We start from the raw sequence: 16,598 nt of genomic DNA, 5'->3' as shown, positions 1-16,598 counted from the left end.
TGCCATTGCGGAGGGCGAGAGGTTTTGGGCAGAAGCCGTAATGGAGAGGTACGATTTTGTGCGAGGTTAACGGGGTGTGGGTGGAGAATCGATGTAGCGGTTGATGGAGGCTCGATGAGGTTGTGGTTGACGTGAGGCAGCCGCGGAGTCGCGCGCTCGACGGTCCTCGGTCGCGCCAAGGAAAGTATTGTCGAACGATCACATGAGGACCGGAGGACCCACATTTAGGAGTGAAAAGAAACATTGCCACTGTACCGAGGTTTCGCGCCTTCCAGTACTGGAAGAGCTTCTTATCTACGCTTTCACTCAGTGGCGGCGCAGTACCCAGGGCACTTTCGTTAAGCCTCTCGACCTTAAATTGTTACGCCCCGTCGATCCGCCGCTCAGCACCGCTGATATTGTTTAGTACAGGCCCGATGCCCGCGATGAATTGACGCATCGAGCTCGTTCACGGCGTGCGAGTGAAGGGTATATCCATTGCCTATGCGAAGTAAAGTGCGAGCGTGGCCTCGAACATGCCATTGATGCGCGTAGAGCACGCCCAAGGCATGGCGAAGCCCATGGGATCTCATTTTGTGTGCGATAATTGACTGTGGATTGGAGATGAGGTGGACTTGAACGCGTTGACGTTGCCAGCTGCTCGCGCTAATTTAGCTTAGCGTCCACGTGCTTATCGACGACTCCTCACAAATTCCACCACTTCTCTCAAGTTTCGGCCATAACAGTCCGGTTCCATCTCATCCCATCTCACTTAAGATTATTCAACTCACAACAAAAGGCAGATGCTCTCGGTAGGGAATTTTCCTCAACGACGCATTTCTCTGTCCCTCTTTAACCAGTATGAGGCCTGCGCATAGCGGTCCATTAACTTCGCTGTCGCTCAGCATCTCGTCGCCTTACTATGCGCCTTTTCCCGACTTGGTCCAGCTATGCCTACATCCAGATTTCGTTCACATATCGCCTCAAGCACAGTCACTTCTTGCTACCGGACACATGCTCGGAGATCCTCTCTCCGGCCTCGAATAGACCGAAGAGCCGCCCGCATCCAATGTTTCCAGAGACCCAGTGCAGCAAGCAGGAATAGCCAGAATTACTTCTCTCGTGCTATTACTTCGAACACCGACTTCCTACCGGGAGCGCCTCCAGAAGAGCCAGCAGCAAAGATGGCCCGCGAACCAACGGCTATTCCGAGCGGACCCTTCATAGAGCCGCACAAACGACTTAGAAACAGGCTTGAAAGCCGGCAAGGGCGACATCCGGAGTGGAGTTTACGAATCTCCCTCCTTCCATTAGCGAGAACAACACGCGCTTATTCCCAGGCACCGATTCCTCGAACATATACCCAGCCCGAAGGATTCCAGCAGCACAATTCCTCTGGTTATAAACACACACCAATCCCTAACGCCAGCGACTACACTCTATCCCCTCCATTAACCCTTTACCCCTACTAAATCATCCCGCTAGCCCACTCCCCCATCGCCCCCATCCAAAATGTCAAACCCCACATTCGGCCCCTCCACAACCGCCGAAGAAGTCACCGCCCTATTCTCCCCCCAGATAAAAAACAAAACAATCCTCATCACCGGCGTCTCCCCCAACGGCCTGGGCCTCCACACCGCCCGCGCCCTCGCCACCCACTCGCCGCGCCTCCTCATCCTCGCCGCGCGCTCCCAAGCTTCGCTCGCCGCAGCCCAAAACGCCATCGCATCCGTCGCGCCGGGTTGCCCGACCCGCCTGCTAACCCTCGATCTCAGCAGCACGCGCGCGGTGCGAGAAGCTGCGCAGACAGTGAACAGCTGGACTGATGTGGAAGGCATAGACGTCCTGATTAACAACGCGGGGATCATGAGCACGCCGTGGGGCACGAGCGAGGACGGCGTCGAGCTGCAGTTTGCGACGAACCATTTGGGGCCGTGGCTGTTTACGAATCTGGTCATGGGGAAGATTGTGCAGGCCGGGGGGAGGGTGGTGTTTTTGAGCAGCTTGGGGCATGTGTATGGAGGCGTGAGGTTTGGGGATGTGAATTTCAACGTGAGTTACGTGCGCGGAAAGGGTAGTGATATTAGGGGCGTGACTGACCTCGTTGGGTAGGAAGGCAAGGAGTATGATCCGGATGTTGCGTATGGACAGTCGAAGACGGCGAATATCCTCGCGGCTATTGCTGTTGCTGAGAAGCTGAAGGCGAAGGGCGTGACGGCGTTTAGCGTACATCCAGGCCTTGTCCTGACGAACCTCACTCGCCAAGTCCCAATGGAGGTCTTCAAGGAGAAAGGTAGCTGATACTCTACATTGCGCAACTACCTCCTTCAACCTACTCACACGGTGTAGGCTTCGTCGACGACAACGGGAATCTCCTCGTCCCCTCAAAGTCGCATTCCCAAGGCTGTGCCACCATCCTCGTAGCTGCTCTGGACCCGAATATCGCAGATCGCAGTGGCGCGTATCTGTGCGACTGCAAGGTCGATCACGATGATCCATGGGCGGAGCATGCCAAGGGCAGGGAGAACGCAGAGAAGTTGTGGGCTTTGAGCGAAAAGCTAGTGGGACAGACGTTCGAGTATTAACACGTTTGTCGCGTCGGGGCCGGTTTCTCTGGCCAGAGCATAAGTAGGTATTGCACTATCACATAAGACAGTAGCGGATAAGGATGGAAAAGCAAAATCTTTGCATACCCTGGCAGATTCTTATTACTATCCAAAGAATTCAAGATCTAGATAAGATGCAAGATTGCCACGAGAGTATCCATCAAATCGCTTGCCAGGTTGAGAATAGACGCTCAAATGATCTTTTCTAGGATTGTCTTTCTTCTCCAAACATATCCGAAAACGTTCGCGACGCCATAGGACGCGTACTCTGATCGCTGGCGGCGACCATTGGATTCCCACGTGCTTGCGGTACGTTGCGCATGTGGTGAGCATCAACCGAGTGACGCCTAGTCCCATGAAAAGGGAGATACGTCGGGCTATCAGGATGGTCTGAAGTATGACGCTGACGTTGGGTCGGAGAGCAGGGCGAGGATTCCTGCTTCGGAAGAGCATCGAAGCTGAACTGCCTTGCATACCTGATATCCCTTCCTCCCTCATCGAGAGGTATCAAACCAGGATGGGTCGACTTCCCACTCCCAGCGCTCGCAATGGATGACCTCGTACTACCGGTCCCCGCCCGCTTGACTGCGCCCCTCCGCCTCAGCCTTGACGACTCGGTCGACGCGATGCTCTCAGCCACACTCTTCTTCGAATCGTGCCGGCTGACGCTACGGCTACTGAATACGACATATACGCACCAGTCTTGCAACTCCTTGCTTGGGCCGTAGACGCGCTTGCCAATTTTGTCAGATATTCCCTTAACTTCACCTTCATGGGCAACCAGATCGGCGAGCGTCATATCTGTCATGTAGCCACAGATCGCGCATGGCGGGAAGAAACGCAGGTACTCCTCGTAAAGATAGCTTGGAATCGGGAGGCACGTGTTGCACTTGACGGATCGTGGGGCTTTGGAAGGAGGTGCAGGCTTCGCCGGTTCTGCTGGAAGAGGCCGATCCGCTGAAGTCGAGATTTGTAAGGCCGTGATCTTCTTTGCCGGGACAAAGCGGCGACATGTGTTGCAGATATGGCTAAAGCTCGTCGAGGCCTTGTGGTTGGCCTCAGACTGTCCACATTCGGAGCATGGGGGTTTAGTGGTGCTCGCTGGATTGGCTTCCTTCTGAGACTGAATGGTGCCTTTCCGGGAGCTACTGCGAGTCATGCCGAGCAGCTGAGATAGTTCAGTTCGCGGCCTTTGAGATGTAAGCCGGTCGCGGTCAGAAAGATTGTTGTTGGTAGGAATGTCGGAACGAGCATGCTCCATTTCCGACAGGACATCGCCACTATGATTCCGGAAGAGGGATGATGCAGCCTTTTCATGCCGTTCAACTTGCGGCGCTGAGGCATTCTCGGCGATTAGTCGAGCGTGTTGGGTTGTTTCGGCCGGGCGGGCAAGGCCTTCGGTGTAACTGTCGGTCTTCGTAGTCTGCTCCCGTGCGAGCATGCGTCCGGTGTAAGTGTTGAGCTGCGACACCGGAGCGATACGTTTGCCATCTTGCCGGCGTTTGAAGCGAGGCGACGTGACGCCAAGATTATATTCCGGGTTGCGTGAAGCGCCCATGACGTTCATCTGTAGAGGCGATGCCTCTGATGCCGGTGGCTGAGTGTCGTCCATGAGGGCATCGAATATCTGATGACAGATTGAGTTGGGCTTTCTGAGAAGGGTCTGTCGCCGGATTACCGGAGCGTAATAGGCTTTGTATGGTGGCGTTGAACAAAGGCATTGTAAAGAGCAGTGCAGTGGAGAAGGAAGGTGCGGTCCATTGCGACGCCCGCTCCGAGGCATTGTAAACTCAGGTCTCCGCGACGTCAGAAACCACACTTGCGCGATATCCACGGATTGGGCGGATTTACTTCCGCCGTCCTGCTTGCTTCACTGGCTTCGCGATGCCTTCTGTGACCTAGCTTTACCTGTCACACTTACGCGAGTGGGGCTCGACAACCCCTCGTGATCGAGGGCGCGCCGGGGCATAGTACGAAACGGTTGCTGGTATTAGTTGCGTAGCAAGGCCTCTTCAATCCTCCCCATTCGCACTCTTCTTCATCTCCGCTTCTAAATCATCCACGGTCATCGGAACCTTCCTACTGCCCCAGCTGGCTCGCTCCTTGGCCGCGAAACTCTCCACACTGAGCAGCGCCACCACCAAGAAGCCGAGCTCTTCTCGATCGGTATCAAACACCTCCCACCACTCGACATCAGGGAGCTTGATCCCGACCTCCTTCGCGGCCAGATAAATCGCAGCAGTAGCCAAACTTGGGGGCTGATGTGTCAGGTACAGCACCTGTGGGCTCAGCAGTGCCGTATTCAAGTGCGCCATGGCTCGACTAGCTAGGTCAGAGGCGCGAGGATGCGAGAAGACGTCCAGCGCCTGGAGATAGGTGATGCAGAGCGAGTATGGGAGCGAGACCTGCACTTGAAAGCCCAGGACTTTTAGTATCCGCTGCTCTGTCTCGAACAGCTCCATCTTCCGCCTCTGGTATGTGCCCTCTGATACGTAGTATTCCTCCGCTTTCTTAGCCTGCAGCTGCGCTGGATCGACAAACGTGGAGGGGAGGGAATCGAGGTAGGTATAGACGTTTATGATGCTTCTTGCGGACTTTGTATATGCGGAGAGCTTCGTCGTCAGGTACATGGAGGCTGCGGAGACTTGCTGCATAGTATCAGCACCTGGTCGTTCCTCTCTCAACGACAGCTGAGCAACCTACCTGAGCGCCAAACTCGGCTAAACTCCCGCCCTCGGGACCCACCCAAAACCTCATAAACACTACTATAGCCTGCGCAATAACTTCCTGCGGCAGACGCAGCAGGATTCCCGCGGCCTGTGTGAGTCGGGCGCCGTCGAAGCGGACCGAATTCTCAAGGTCAATTGGAATGCCATCGAGCTGGGATCCAGAGGTTTCAAGCTGAGCGACTGTTGCCAGCGGATTGGCGAGGGGCGAAGACTGCATTATGGAGGCGGTGCTGACAGAATTCTGGCTGGTTGTGCGATGTTGCCGCTGGACATGGGATTGGAGCTATGACGGCAGCCCGCGGGCTTAAGATTCATGCTTGGCAGACTAGACCAGATTAGGTAGACTATACACGGACAACATTCATATGCATCATATGTAGTTGCATTATAGGTGAGAATAGCGGTCTGACGTACCCTCAGAGGCCGAGAGATTGGAAGAAGGGCATTATTGCAATGCTATTCCCATTCTCACTCCACACTTCCCGTACCGGCAGTTGAACATTTGTCAGAAGTTTCACGCAGAGTATTGCGGGGCAGCTGTTCGGTCACGGCGAGTGGCATTCGAAAAAAGTGATATAACGTAGAAGGGTGTGTTTAGGTCGTGCATATCAAATGGCTCGTTTCACGTCGTGCTCTATTCATGCGCACAGCCTTTTCGCTTGGAGATCATGGGTAGAGGCGGATCATAAGATCATATCGGCTTAAGTTAACTTAGCAAACAAACTTGTTTTAAGCTTTGGAAACCTTAGGCATTGATCTGGAATCCTTTTACCCGCAAGACGTTGGATGGTGGGATTGGAAGCAGTATGGAGGGCCTAATGCGGAACGCCAAAGCTAGCTTCGATCTCGCTCGTGTCTGAGTAAACCTAGATCGAAAGAAATGCGTTACTAAGAGTCATTATTCCTCCAAAAGTGACTTATTGATGGGGGTATTCGTACAGAGCATTATCATTATCATAGCATCAGTCATCAACTATAGCATTAGTGAACTCAACCAACGACATCCTGACCCTTCATAGCATCCATCGGCCCGTAATCCACAATCTGTCCCACGGCAACAAAGTCCCTACTCTCGCCCGAATCCGTCCTAGTGCCCAGCTCCGCATACATGTCCCATAGAACTCTTCTGTGAACCGATGCTTTGCCCTCCAGTTTCATGTTCTCTTCAGGGTCGCTCGAAGGCCCTAGTTTCAAGACCAGGCCTTCTGGAATGGTCGCCAGTAGCTCCCTGAAGAAAGCCCGGAATATGTAGTGAGCTGTGTTCCAATCGCTCAGCTCCGAACGCGCCCAGTCGTAGTATCTTGAGTGAAAAGTCGGGATGATCCGAAGGGACCTCAAAGCTGGGAATTGAGCGAAGAAGGGGATCCAGTCAATATAACTATTCATCCGCTGTGCATCCTTGAGCTGCAATTCCAGCTGCATCTTCGTAATTCTCCCATAATCCCAGCCGGATGGCGTCTCGATCGTGGTGGCGGGGAAATTGTCGATGGAGACTGCAAACCAGTTCTGCTGGTAGAAGCAGTCACTGGCTTCGTAGTTGGTTAGCTTCGAAGCCTGAAGCACGTTCAAATGAACAATGGGTTCAGCAACAGCTTCTCGCGGAGTAATGGGTCGACGTCCGGTTTGGGCGCGTTTGAGATTGAGACGTTCGCGGGTCCTTTGCGCGGTGGTCCGTTTCTTTTGTTCGCGGAGAATGGATTTCGCTTCGATGATGGGGATGTGTCGACCGCGGCGAACGACGAGATTTGCATACACTTGGTCACGCACCTCCCTTGGGAGACTGAAAAAGGGAAAGGGCTCTGTAGATTCCAGTGGGTTTGGGGGCGTGTGATGGAGAGGTTTGCGCCTTCGAGAATCGTCAAAGGGGGTTGGTTTTCTTCTCGAAGCCGAACACTCACCGTACAGTTCTCGGGAGCCTTACAGGCTCTGACCGCTGTGTATCTGCATCCAACAATCTCTTTGACGTCCAATGGTCCGTATGGTCTTGAGCGACTGGTATTGGCGTCTCTTCCTTCTTGCACTTCCTGCGCGGATTTCGGCGAAGTGCCATCATTGCCATGTAGAATTGCTGGATCTGCCCTGGGTTAGATATATGCGCGTAAGATTGGTGCACTCGAGGGCGACGAGAAATGATGGCCATTACCTTGACCATATTGCAGCAACAAGCAACATCCTTCAACACGCAGTGCGCAGAGGGTGGTCCGGAGACGCTATGAGTGCGACGAGGTATGCGGACCATGGTTGCTTAGAGGGAGATGAGCTCGATGAAAGGGCCAGGAGACCCAGCGTCCGGGTGGACCGAGCGCCAAAAAGGCAGCGAGATGAGCAACGAGGGACGGCCGTCCGCCGACATTTGAAGTGGAGTGTGCGCGACATATGAAGAGAGCTATTGCTCAGGAATTTGAGATACGGCGCTGCTACTTGTCCTGCTAAGGCAAGCGTGAGAATAGGGTGTGATGAGATGGCTTAAGACATGTGTTAAGACTTAGTGTTTCAGACCCGAGATGTTATTGGCGATAACGCGGGTGATAAGACAACAGCCTAGATGATAGTTTGCAATAATAGAAACGGGCGCCCCTATTCGGGTCGTCTTATGAGATGTGAGGAAATATGGGGTAACTGCAAGGGCGCGGCTAGCCATCGTCGCCAACCACCTTTGCATGCCTGAAGTACTTCATGCCCACCCAGGCCACCACAACCCAGACCCAGGCCATGACCGCTGTACATACCATCAATGCGGGATAGTAGCCCGTAATGGGCAATGTGGGGTCGTCCTCCAGCTCGGGCGGCGCATACGGCGTCTCTCCAACGTCCCAAGCCCAGCTCCACACGCCGAGGCAGGAGCCCATGACCACGACAAACACAATCCATGTCACGACGAGGACGACCCATCCCCACCACTCCGTCTCGCCGTAGTCCCACTCGTCGTCGAGGGCCATGTCGGCGGGCGTGTGCACGATGGTCAGCGACGAGTGCTGGCCGGAGCGGTTCGAGCGGCGGCGCTGCAGCGACATGACGGGGCCCTGCGGCGGCAGCCCTGCGACGTTGTACGAGGAGCTACTACTCGAGGCCGACGGGCGGAAGAAGGAGAGGCCCTCGTCGTCGTCGGTCGTGGAGGCGTACGGGCCGGTGGGGCTGGTGATGGGCGATGCCAGCAGGCGCGGCGTCGAGTCGTCGGGGGCGTCGTGGGCGAAGCTGCTGGCGGTGGACGTGGAGACAGACAGCCGGCCGGCAGGCAGCCACCCGCTGTCGGACGAGGAATTGAGCGCCACGTTCTCGTAGCTGAAGCGGCGCGGCGTGGGCTCGTCGTCGTCGGGCAAGGCCGGGGCCATGGGCGTGTCGACGGCGGGCGCTTTGGCAGGCGAACGCTGGTTGAGCAGCGAGTTGCGGCGCTCGCGCATCATGTTCTTGCCCATTATGCTCTTCCTCAGCGAGCCCTTCCGCTTCCTGCCCTGGCTCTGGCTCAGCGCGCTCGCCAGCGACGACCCGCGCTTTGCACCCTCATGCTCGTCGCGCTTCGGTGGAGAGCGGGGCGCTGCGTCCTTTGCAGAGGCCCGCAGAAACGGCAGACTGCCCAGAATGCTGCCCGAGATGCTCCGCTTGTGCGCGAGCTGGGTGCCGCCCTCCCCGTTCCTCTTCACCTCGTGCGTCGCGGACATGACAGCGTCATCGCCGTCGTGCTGTTGTGGAGTGGTGCCATTTTCCATCCTCTCCGCGCGGGCAATCCATCCGGCAGTGTTGGCGGCCGTCAAAGAGTGCGTCCCATGGTACGTCGAGAATCGCTAGAGCGTCAGCAGAGGCGTGGTGTTGCGGCTCGCGGATACGAGCTGTGGCGGCGGCTCCCCTGAGCTGCTCGATTGGCTGCAGCGGTGACCCCAGATCTGCCCGTTGACGACCCCCGGCCTAGGCCGCATCGAGGCGCTCACTTTATTTCCCCTCCACTCCGCCGCCTCTTCCACCCACTGTCTACCGTTCTTCGTCGATTACCTAGCAATGCAGCTCAGTTGATTCATTCTTTTCAGTCTGTCGTTTTTTATCTACAGCCATGGCGTCCCAGATGCCGCTTCCAGTCCCGCCGCGCACTCCCACGCCGCCTCCTGATGACGACAACCACCTCGTCGGCCTTGGGCTGGAGGACCAGCTCTCGCCGGCCAAGCTGGGCTTCAATCCGAATGCGCTCTCTCCCATGTCCGCGACCTTCCCGTCCGACCGCTATGCGACTCTCGGCCCCAGCGATTCCCTTTCGCAGAGGGCGACACCCAGCACTGTTTACAGTCCCACCAGCGCGACCTTCCCGTATACTCCCGCCAGCGCCGCAAGCGGAACGACTGACACAGATGCACCTTCCCTGAGCGGTTCGGAGAATGTGCGCAATCCATTCAATTTCCAGCCCGTCAGCTACATGCCGGGGAGGCCGCAGGCAAACAAGTCGGTGCGTACATAGCCCCGTTGAAAGGCATCTACAGTCGCTAACATGGACAGGATGTCGGCCGTCGACGCGGGCACAAGTACAAGCACAGCAGCGTCTCCCACCAGATCTTCCTCGAGCCTCCGCCGCGCGCCCCGCTCCAGCTCCCCGCCTCCCTGCCCGTGCCGACCTTCAAGGAATACCGCTCGAGCATGACCAAAGAGCAGACGTGGAGGTTGATGTGGTGCTTCTGCCATCTGACCGTAGCGGGACTGGTGCAGTGGGGAGCGCATGAATCGCTAGCTCTCACGGTTCTCTCCCGTCTGATCTTCTACGATGCCCTCGGTGCCTTCCTCTGCGTGGCCGTCGACGTGGGGTCCAACTTCGAGGTCTGGAAACGTTCGACCATCCGCCATCCCTTCGGCTTTGAACGCTCCGAAGTTATTGCCGGCCTCGGCATGTCGGTGGGCCTTCTTTTCATGGGGCTGGATCTGATCTCGCACGGTCTGACACATGCGCTGGAGGACAAGGGTGGACATACTCCGCACCACGGCGAAGGTTCGCACGCACACGAGCGCGTTCCTCAGGGGAGCATTGATCTTGCCGCGTTAAGCGGCATCGTATCTACGCTCGTTTCGGCAATCCTACTCAAGAACCACGCTCGCATCGGCAAGGTGATGAGACTGGGTGCCATTGCGAACCTGCCGTCCGTACTGAGCAACCCCTCTCACTTCCTCACTCTGTCCTGCTCCTCGCTTCTCCTTCTCCTACCTTTGCTCAGTATTCAGATGTACGTGTGGCTAGACCGCACCCTCTCATTTTCCGTCGCCATTGCCATGGTGGCATTAGGCTGGATCCAGGGGTGGACGCTGGGCAAGATGCTCATGATGTCGTACTCAGGGCCCGGAGTCTCGGCCGTGCTGTACGACCTCGAGACGGACCCGGCGGTCAGCGCAGTGGAGGAGGCAAAGTTCTGGCAGGTACACTACGGACTATGCCAGGCCAATCTCAAACTGCGGGTGCGGAGCCTCGAGGAGATGGGACGTCTGCGCGACCGCATCGGAAGCATGGTTCGGAATCGGTTGGGCGGCGGGTACGGCAGCGGCGGGCAGAAGTGGGAGGTCTCGACGCAAATCACATTGGAGAAGGACTGAGGCACGATTCTCGTGCATTTTCGGCGTTCACATAGGCGCACAGCTAGATCTGGCAAATATACCCTCTGCGGGTGGTGGCAACCCTACGCAGCTTTCGCAGCCCGACGGTCGCCGGAAGAGGCAGCGCGGCGGCATCTGGCGAATACCGCGGGGTTGGGTTTGCTTCGCCGCGCAACGCTGCATACGCACCCAACATGCGCCGTTTGCTGTCCCGGCAAATACATCATATGGCCCTGCCCTGAGACAGCTGGCAACCCTTCCGCGCGCGCCTGACATCGCTCCCGGCTGCCGCTAAACGCTAGCGAAACCCTGGACGGCAGACGAGTGGCACTGATCAACAGGCACTCCGCCCGCTGCAACCCTTCACCGCCCGGGCGCTGTCTGGCGCTTTCTGGGGTGCCAGGCCGGTCTTGACTCGTGCGCTGGTCAGCTAAACGTCGACCGGCTTGCAGGTGCTCGCTGTCATACTTCCACCGCAACTCTCCACACAGCGCCCTCTATCCGCACGCCCTCCTGCACCGCTGCCTGAGTGTCTGCCAGCGTCTGTGACTCGCGAGGCTGACACCCGGGCACCCTGTATATACGCACACGATCCCCCAGGAATGGCCAGAGACCGTGATGAGCGTGACTCTAGATATTACTACGACGACTATTCCTCTGACGAGCGCGACCGAGAGCGCAGACATCGCCGCCGCCACCGGCACCGCGACCACGACGACGATTACATTGCCGCTAAGCGCGAGCGACGCGAGCGCCGACGAGCAGAGGAGGCCCGGAGAGAGGCCGAAGTAGACATCAATGAGTTAAGGGCGAGGAGGGAATCCTATTACTCTAGGCCCGAGCCTGATCGACGTCGCGAAGCGCAGCGCATGGCTCAGGAGATACGAGTGGAAAGGGACAAAGACAAGTCCCGGAGCAGCCATAGGGAGGTGCGACGGGATGGCACAGTGCGGCGAAAGAAGAGGCGGGAAAGAGTTGAGGATGACCGGAGTGATGACTACGTCTACGGCCGGCCGAAGTCGCGGGGCGTGGTGGAGGAGGTTACCGTGAGGCGGTCGGGGACAAGGCGGAGGAGTGACGAGGGCGGTTCATCCAGCAGGACAGCACACACGCCCCTGTCCGGTTCAAGGTCCACATCAGTGCGGAGAGTTGTCGAGGTGCCCAAGATCAGCAGGAGCGTATCGGCGCGGGAACCGCACCGGGTCTACGTGACCAGGCCGTCCCTTCGACGCTCCAGCACCCTCAAGCTACCAACGGTCACCGCGACTCCTGTCTCGAGATCGCATACAGTCTCTGCGAGAGACTCAGCGCGGAAGAGCACCGGCGGCCTTCTCGCAACGCTATTCAGGCCTCCACCCCGGACGCCTACCGGGGTTCTGCACAAGGAGGTGCCAAGGTCAGTCCACCACCATCGTTTCGTAGACGTCGTTGCTAACCCTAGCAGGGTCGAATGCCTCGTATGTATGAACGATGACCTTCCTGCGAACAAAACAGCCAAACTCGGCTGCGGCCACCGCATGTGCCACTCGTGCCTCAAGCGCCAATTCACGCTCTCCGTCAACGACCCCCAGCACATGCCTCCCACCTGCTGCACCGCTGAACATATTCCCCTGAAGCACGTTGAACGCCTATTTGATGATAAGTTTAAGAAATTGTGGAACAAGAAATACCAGGAGTATACCACCGCGAACCGCCTGTATTGCCCTACCAAAGGATGCGGAGAGTGGATCAAGCCGTCAAAGATCCGGATGGACTTGACCTACGGCAGGAAGTACGCCCGTTGCGGTCGGTGCAATACCAAAGTGTGTGTTCTATGCAATGGGAGGTTCCACACGAGACGGGAGTGCCCGAGGGATGAGGAGACCAACCGCGTCGTGCAGTTGGCCAAGGAGAAGGGCTGGCAGACGTGCTACAACTGCAGGGCCCTGGTTGAGCTTAAAGAAGGCTGCAATCACATGACATGGTAAGCTGCCATTCTCTTATTGTCCGATACCGATGTACTCACATGTACTAGTCGCTGTACGGCGCAATTCTGCATGGTCTGTGCAGCCCCTTGGAAGACATGCAACTGCCCATGGTTCAACTATCAACATCTCGATGAGGATGACCGACTGAACGACATGCGCGTCCCATATATACCACAACAAGATGTAGTCGAAGTTGTGGAGATTCCTCCAGAGCCTGCGCCTCCACCAGTCCGCCGTCTCAGTACCCGCACCCGCCCTCGTGGAGATCGCGACCTCGAACGCGCGGACGAAGTTCTCGCCGCGCACCTTCATGCCCAACTCAGGATGGAGCCAACACCCACCGCGTCCGAAGCCAACCGCAGCGATCCAAATCTCCGCGTTTATGGGCTTGGCAATTCCGGAGGCCACCATATGAACGACTCATTTGCCGTACGTCCCTTGGCAAACTCAGCCGCACGAACAGCAGTCCGCATGTCGGTGCCAAGAACCTCCTTTTTCAGCCGTCGCAGCCTCGTGCGTGAGGCACCCCGTCCTTCTCCCGCCCGCATCGTAACAGCGTCTACCATGGCCGGGCTGTCCCGTGATGGGACGAAGCGCGGGGCAAATAGAGTCGGAACCTGGCTCAGCCATGTCGAAGTGGACCCCGACGCAGTCCACACCGCCCCGAGAGACGTCGAGGTTGACGACTGGAGGGTTGAAGGATCCGTGGTCGGAATCGACTGAGATATACGTTTTGCTGTTGATAATAATCGCTCGCATTCAGAAGGCTACATCTTGCCTTTGATTGTCGTTGTTGGATATATAGGTTGGTTTTGGACAATGGTTGCGCATGCTTGGATACACAGTAGATTGCTCCGGCACTTAGGCACGATACCCTTCAGCGAGCATTGATCAGCGCATCATTTAGGAAATATCCCGCTCAGTAATAATATTAAATACAAGGCCACAAAGGAAGAGGATGCGCATTGGTGAAACTGCAACCTTAGAATGACGTTGGAGCTTGCGGCGGCGTGGATCTTTCGCCCAGCGGACCTCCAGATCTCTTGGCATCGATGTTGACATCATGATGTCATTCGCCATGGTAGGCCTTCCCCAGCTAAGTTGACTGTGTTCACAGCGACCTTTCTGAAATTCCTCAACTCTGACATTCGCACGCAAACCAATCACTATGCAATTCCTCCGACCGTCGACAATGCTGCGGGCCTCGGCTCTACGGCCAGCGCTCTCTAAAGCACCCCGAGCTGGTCTTCAAGTCCGCTTCGCATCTCAAGACTACGGCTCGGGCGAAGGCAACCCCGCCGGCGAAAACCCGCAACAACAAGGCAAGCGACCGCGCGAGGAGCTCGAGCACCCAGGTCCGCCACCGCCGAAGGTGGCCCAGGGCAAACCGGGGCAGGAGACCTCACAAGCCTCTTCCCAGTCCTCCTCTCAAGGCTCGTCCCAAGGCACATCAGCGACCGGATCAAAATCCACAAACGACAGTGGGGGAGACTCAAAGCCCAGCGAGGGCAGCAGCAGCCCGAGCGGCCAGCGAAGCAGCGGCAAGGGAGTCAAAGGTGCGCAGCCAAAGATCCTGAGTGACAACCCGCCCGGTGAGAAGGACGAGTCCGTGAGGCAGCATAACGAGGAGATGGACCATCGGGCTGAGAAGGCGTATGAGCAGGTCAGTAACAAGGACGCGGCGAAGGACAAGGCGCCACCGGGGTACTGGAGTGGTAAGTCGGCCAATACGTGTGTGATGCCGGCAGGGCTGACAGATGCAGGACACGGTGGACGCGACAAGCAGCCATAAGGGATGGCGCTGAGTATGTTACCGATGTACAATATTTGCAGCCAAAGCATGAATGGTCAGGGCAAAGGACTGTTAGGGCGGAATCATCGTCCTCAAGCGTAGCCAGCAACTCTGTAGCTGGCATACCGAAATGTAATCACACGGAGTTTTCACGCTCTTGCTTCTCTCAGCACACGCGTCAAAGGAATATATTGAGCGTTGCATGAGGCCCGAGCTTTTTCGTGATGTCAGTGGCTTAGCGCGATCCCCGCAAATGCACGATCTATGGATCACGATGGGATTCTCGAAATTCCATGGCTACAGCCCGTGAAAACAGCCTTCTCGCCATTCAATCGGGTAGAAGTGCCTTGCGTGAGAATCTGGCGCAACGGTGAAAGCCGCAATTGCAGCAGCACAGCACGATGCGCAACGCCCCATTGGCTGCGGGCCACTTAACTGCAGGCAGGCGCGACCTTGATTATCCTGCGGCCAAACGTGACCCCTACGTCACTGCCACACATACGTCGACATCTTTGTTTCCCCTCTTAAGCTGCGCCGCTGCCTGCTCTCCACTGCACTCCTCCTCCCCCACCTCAATTTGCAGCACCCTCGTCTCTTAATCTATCCATATCAGCCGGAGTGCCTCGACTGATAGACTGCAACATGAAGTTCTCCCTCGCATCCACCCTTGTGGTGGCTCTCGCCGCCCAGGGCACCATTGCGAGCAGCTGGTTCGGCAAACCTGGTGCGTATTGTACGAGCACTATTCTCTACCCCTAGTCGTCTCTATATAAGGAACGCTGCTAACTATAATAGTGTACAACAAGTGGCATGAAACCGAGCTGGAGCGCTGGCTCTCGGACCACAACATTCCCTATCCCGCGGCCTCGGACCGGAAAGATCTCGAGAACCTTGTGAAGAACAACTGGAACGACAAGGTCGTTACACCCTACAACAGCTGGGACACGCAGACGCTCCAGAATTACCTCACGGTCAAGGGCCAGCAGGCCAAGAAGGGCACCGAGAAGAACAAGGATTCGCTGGCCCAGCAGGTCAAGGACTACTGGACCGAGACCGAGGAGTCGGCGAACCAGGCCTACGGTAATGTCCGGGATTGGATCTTTGACTCGTAGGTTCCCTTCCTCACTTTTGCGTGTGTGACGTAGCTAACGAGCGCAGTTGGACCGACTCCCAACTAAAGGCCTTCGCTGACAAGCATGGAATTCCCGTTCCTCAGCCCCGTGAGCGCGACTCCCTCCTCCGAGCTGTCCGAGAGAACTACCAGTCGGTCGCCAACAAGATCTCGGAGAATGCCCAGTATCCCGGTGACTGGCTCTACGAGTCCTGGTCCGACTCGGATCTGAAATCCTGGTTCGACGAGCGCGGCTTCCCCGTTCCTCAGCCTACCACGCGTGACAAGCTCATCGCTAATGTCCGCCGTAACTCTCGCCTCGCTAGCTTGAACATGCAGAGTGCCTATGCCTCTGCGTCTTCCTCTGCCGCAGCTGCCCAGCAAAGCCTCAGCGACGCACTTCTCGACTCGTGGTCCGACAGCCAGATCAAGGAGTGGGCCGACAAGAACGGCATCAAGGTTCCCCAGGGCTCTAAGCGCAACGAGCTTCTTGCCCTCGCCCGCAAGCACCGTGCCCGCCTTTATGGCGATAGCGCGTCGGCCACCGCTGCCAGCGCCTATGGTGCTGCTACGTCCAAGGCCGGAAACAATTACGCTCAGGCGACCAACGGCTTTGCGGGTTACACGAATTGGTTCAAGGCCCAGCTCGGAATGGCAACTGGCTGCGAGGCTAGCTTCAGCAGCGCTACTGGGTCCGCCTCCAAGAGCGCCGCCAGTGCGTCTTCTTCCCTCTCTAAGTCTGCCGCTAGCGCGTCTGCTGCCGCTTCGAAATCCGCCCAGAAGGGCTACGATGCCGCTGCTTCTAGCGCGAAGTCTGCTACCGACCGCGTCAAGGAGGAGTTGTAGATGAAA

General features: G+C 57.0%; 9 protein-coding genes across 9 annotated transcripts; 5 read left to right on the top strand and 4 right to left on the bottom strand.

Annotated features, from left to right (window-relative positions):
* Positions 1 to 1,491: 1,491 nt before the first annotated feature.
* BU26DRAFT_491563 (dehydrogenase) lies at positions 1,492 to 2,608 on the top strand (the record flags this gene model as incomplete). The annotated part of the gene is made up of 3 exons (XM_033826087.1): positions 1,492 to 2,031; positions 2,092 to 2,272; positions 2,329 to 2,608. 3 exons carry the CDS (start codon positions 1,492 to 1,494, stop codon positions 2,562 to 2,564), a joined length of 957 nt encoding a protein of 318 aa, XP_033679188.1. The 3' UTR covers positions 2,565 to 2,608.
* A 28-nt stretch (positions 2,609 to 2,636) lies between these two features.
* BU26DRAFT_95621 (uncharacterized protein) lies at positions 2,637 to 4,483 on the bottom strand. The gene has a single exon (XM_033836541.1). It carries the CDS (start codon positions 4,366 to 4,368, stop codon positions 2,791 to 2,793), a length of 1,578 nt encoding a protein of 525 aa, XP_033679187.1. The 5' UTR covers positions 4,369 to 4,483; the 3' UTR covers positions 2,637 to 2,790.
* A 114-nt stretch (positions 4,484 to 4,597) lies between these two features.
* On the bottom strand, positions 4,598 to 5,531 carry BU26DRAFT_435883 (uncharacterized protein; the record flags this gene model as incomplete). The annotated part of the gene is made up of 2 exons (XM_033824151.1): positions 4,598 to 5,233; positions 5,289 to 5,531. 2 exons carry the CDS (start codon positions 5,529 to 5,531, stop codon positions 4,598 to 4,600), a joined length of 879 nt encoding a protein of 292 aa, XP_033679186.1.
* A 773-nt stretch (positions 5,532 to 6,304) lies between these two features.
* On the bottom strand, positions 6,305 to 7,834 carry BU26DRAFT_580145 (uncharacterized protein; the record flags this gene model as incomplete). The annotated part of the gene is made up of 3 exons (XM_033834468.1): positions 7,458 to 7,834; positions 7,213 to 7,388; positions 6,305 to 7,094 (listed from the first exon to the last, which is right to left on the bottom strand). The coding sequence occupies exons 1-3, from the start codon at positions 7,551 to 7,553 to the stop codon at positions 6,305 to 6,307; spliced, it is 1,062 nt and encodes a 353-aa protein (XP_033679185.1). The 5' UTR covers positions 7,554 to 7,834.
* BU26DRAFT_522877 (uncharacterized protein) lies at positions 7,458 to 9,062 on the bottom strand. Its single transcript, XM_033829893.1, has one exon. It carries the CDS (start codon positions 9,019 to 9,021, stop codon positions 7,948 to 7,950), a length of 1,074 nt encoding a protein of 357 aa, XP_033679184.1. The 5' UTR covers positions 9,022 to 9,062; the 3' UTR covers positions 7,458 to 7,947.
* Positions 9,063 to 9,500: 438 nt separating this feature from the next.
* BU26DRAFT_509120 (cation efflux family protein family) lies at positions 9,501 to 10,876 on the top strand (the record flags this gene model as incomplete). The annotated part of the gene is made up of 2 exons (XM_033827126.1): positions 9,501 to 9,746; positions 9,797 to 10,876. 2 exons carry the CDS (start codon positions 9,501 to 9,503, stop codon positions 10,874 to 10,876), a joined length of 1,326 nt encoding a protein of 441 aa, XP_033679183.1.
* A 1,463-nt stretch (positions 10,877 to 12,339) lies between these two features.
* On the top strand, positions 12,340 to 13,566 carry BU26DRAFT_435470 (uncharacterized protein; the record flags this gene model as incomplete). The annotated part of the gene is made up of 2 exons (XM_033824134.1): positions 12,340 to 12,839; positions 12,891 to 13,566. The coding sequence occupies 2 exons, from the start codon at positions 12,340 to 12,342 to the stop codon at positions 13,564 to 13,566; spliced, it is 1,176 nt and encodes a 391-aa protein (XP_033679182.1).
* Positions 13,567 to 13,982: 416 nt separating this feature from the next.
* BU26DRAFT_491547 (uncharacterized protein) lies at positions 13,983 to 14,820 on the top strand. Its single transcript, XM_033826086.1, has 2 exons — positions 13,983 to 14,558; positions 14,607 to 14,820. Exons 1-2 carry the CDS (start codon positions 14,012 to 14,014, stop codon positions 14,633 to 14,635), a joined length of 576 nt encoding a protein of 191 aa, XP_033679181.1. The 5' UTR covers positions 13,983 to 14,011; the 3' UTR covers positions 14,636 to 14,820.
* Positions 14,821 to 15,277: 457 nt separating this feature from the next.
* BU26DRAFT_569177 (uncharacterized protein) lies at positions 15,278 to 16,592 on the top strand (the record flags this gene model as incomplete). The annotated part of the gene is made up of 3 exons (XM_033833856.1): positions 15,278 to 15,359; positions 15,431 to 15,743; positions 15,794 to 16,592. The coding sequence occupies 3 exons, from the start codon at positions 15,278 to 15,280 to the stop codon at positions 16,590 to 16,592; spliced, it is 1,194 nt and encodes a 397-aa protein (XP_033679180.1).
* Positions 16,593 to 16,598: the final 6 nt, after the last annotated feature.

The sequence above is a fragment of the Trematosphaeria pertusa genome, assembly GCF_010094035.1.
Source record: "Trematosphaeria pertusa strain CBS 122368 unplaced genomic scaffold BU26scaffold_15, whole genome shotgun sequence".
Classification (NCBI taxonomy): Eukaryota; Fungi; Ascomycota; class Dothideomycetes; order Pleosporales; family Trematosphaeriaceae; genus Trematosphaeria; species Trematosphaeria pertusa.
This window is presented reverse-complemented; position numbering and strand designations above follow the sequence as displayed.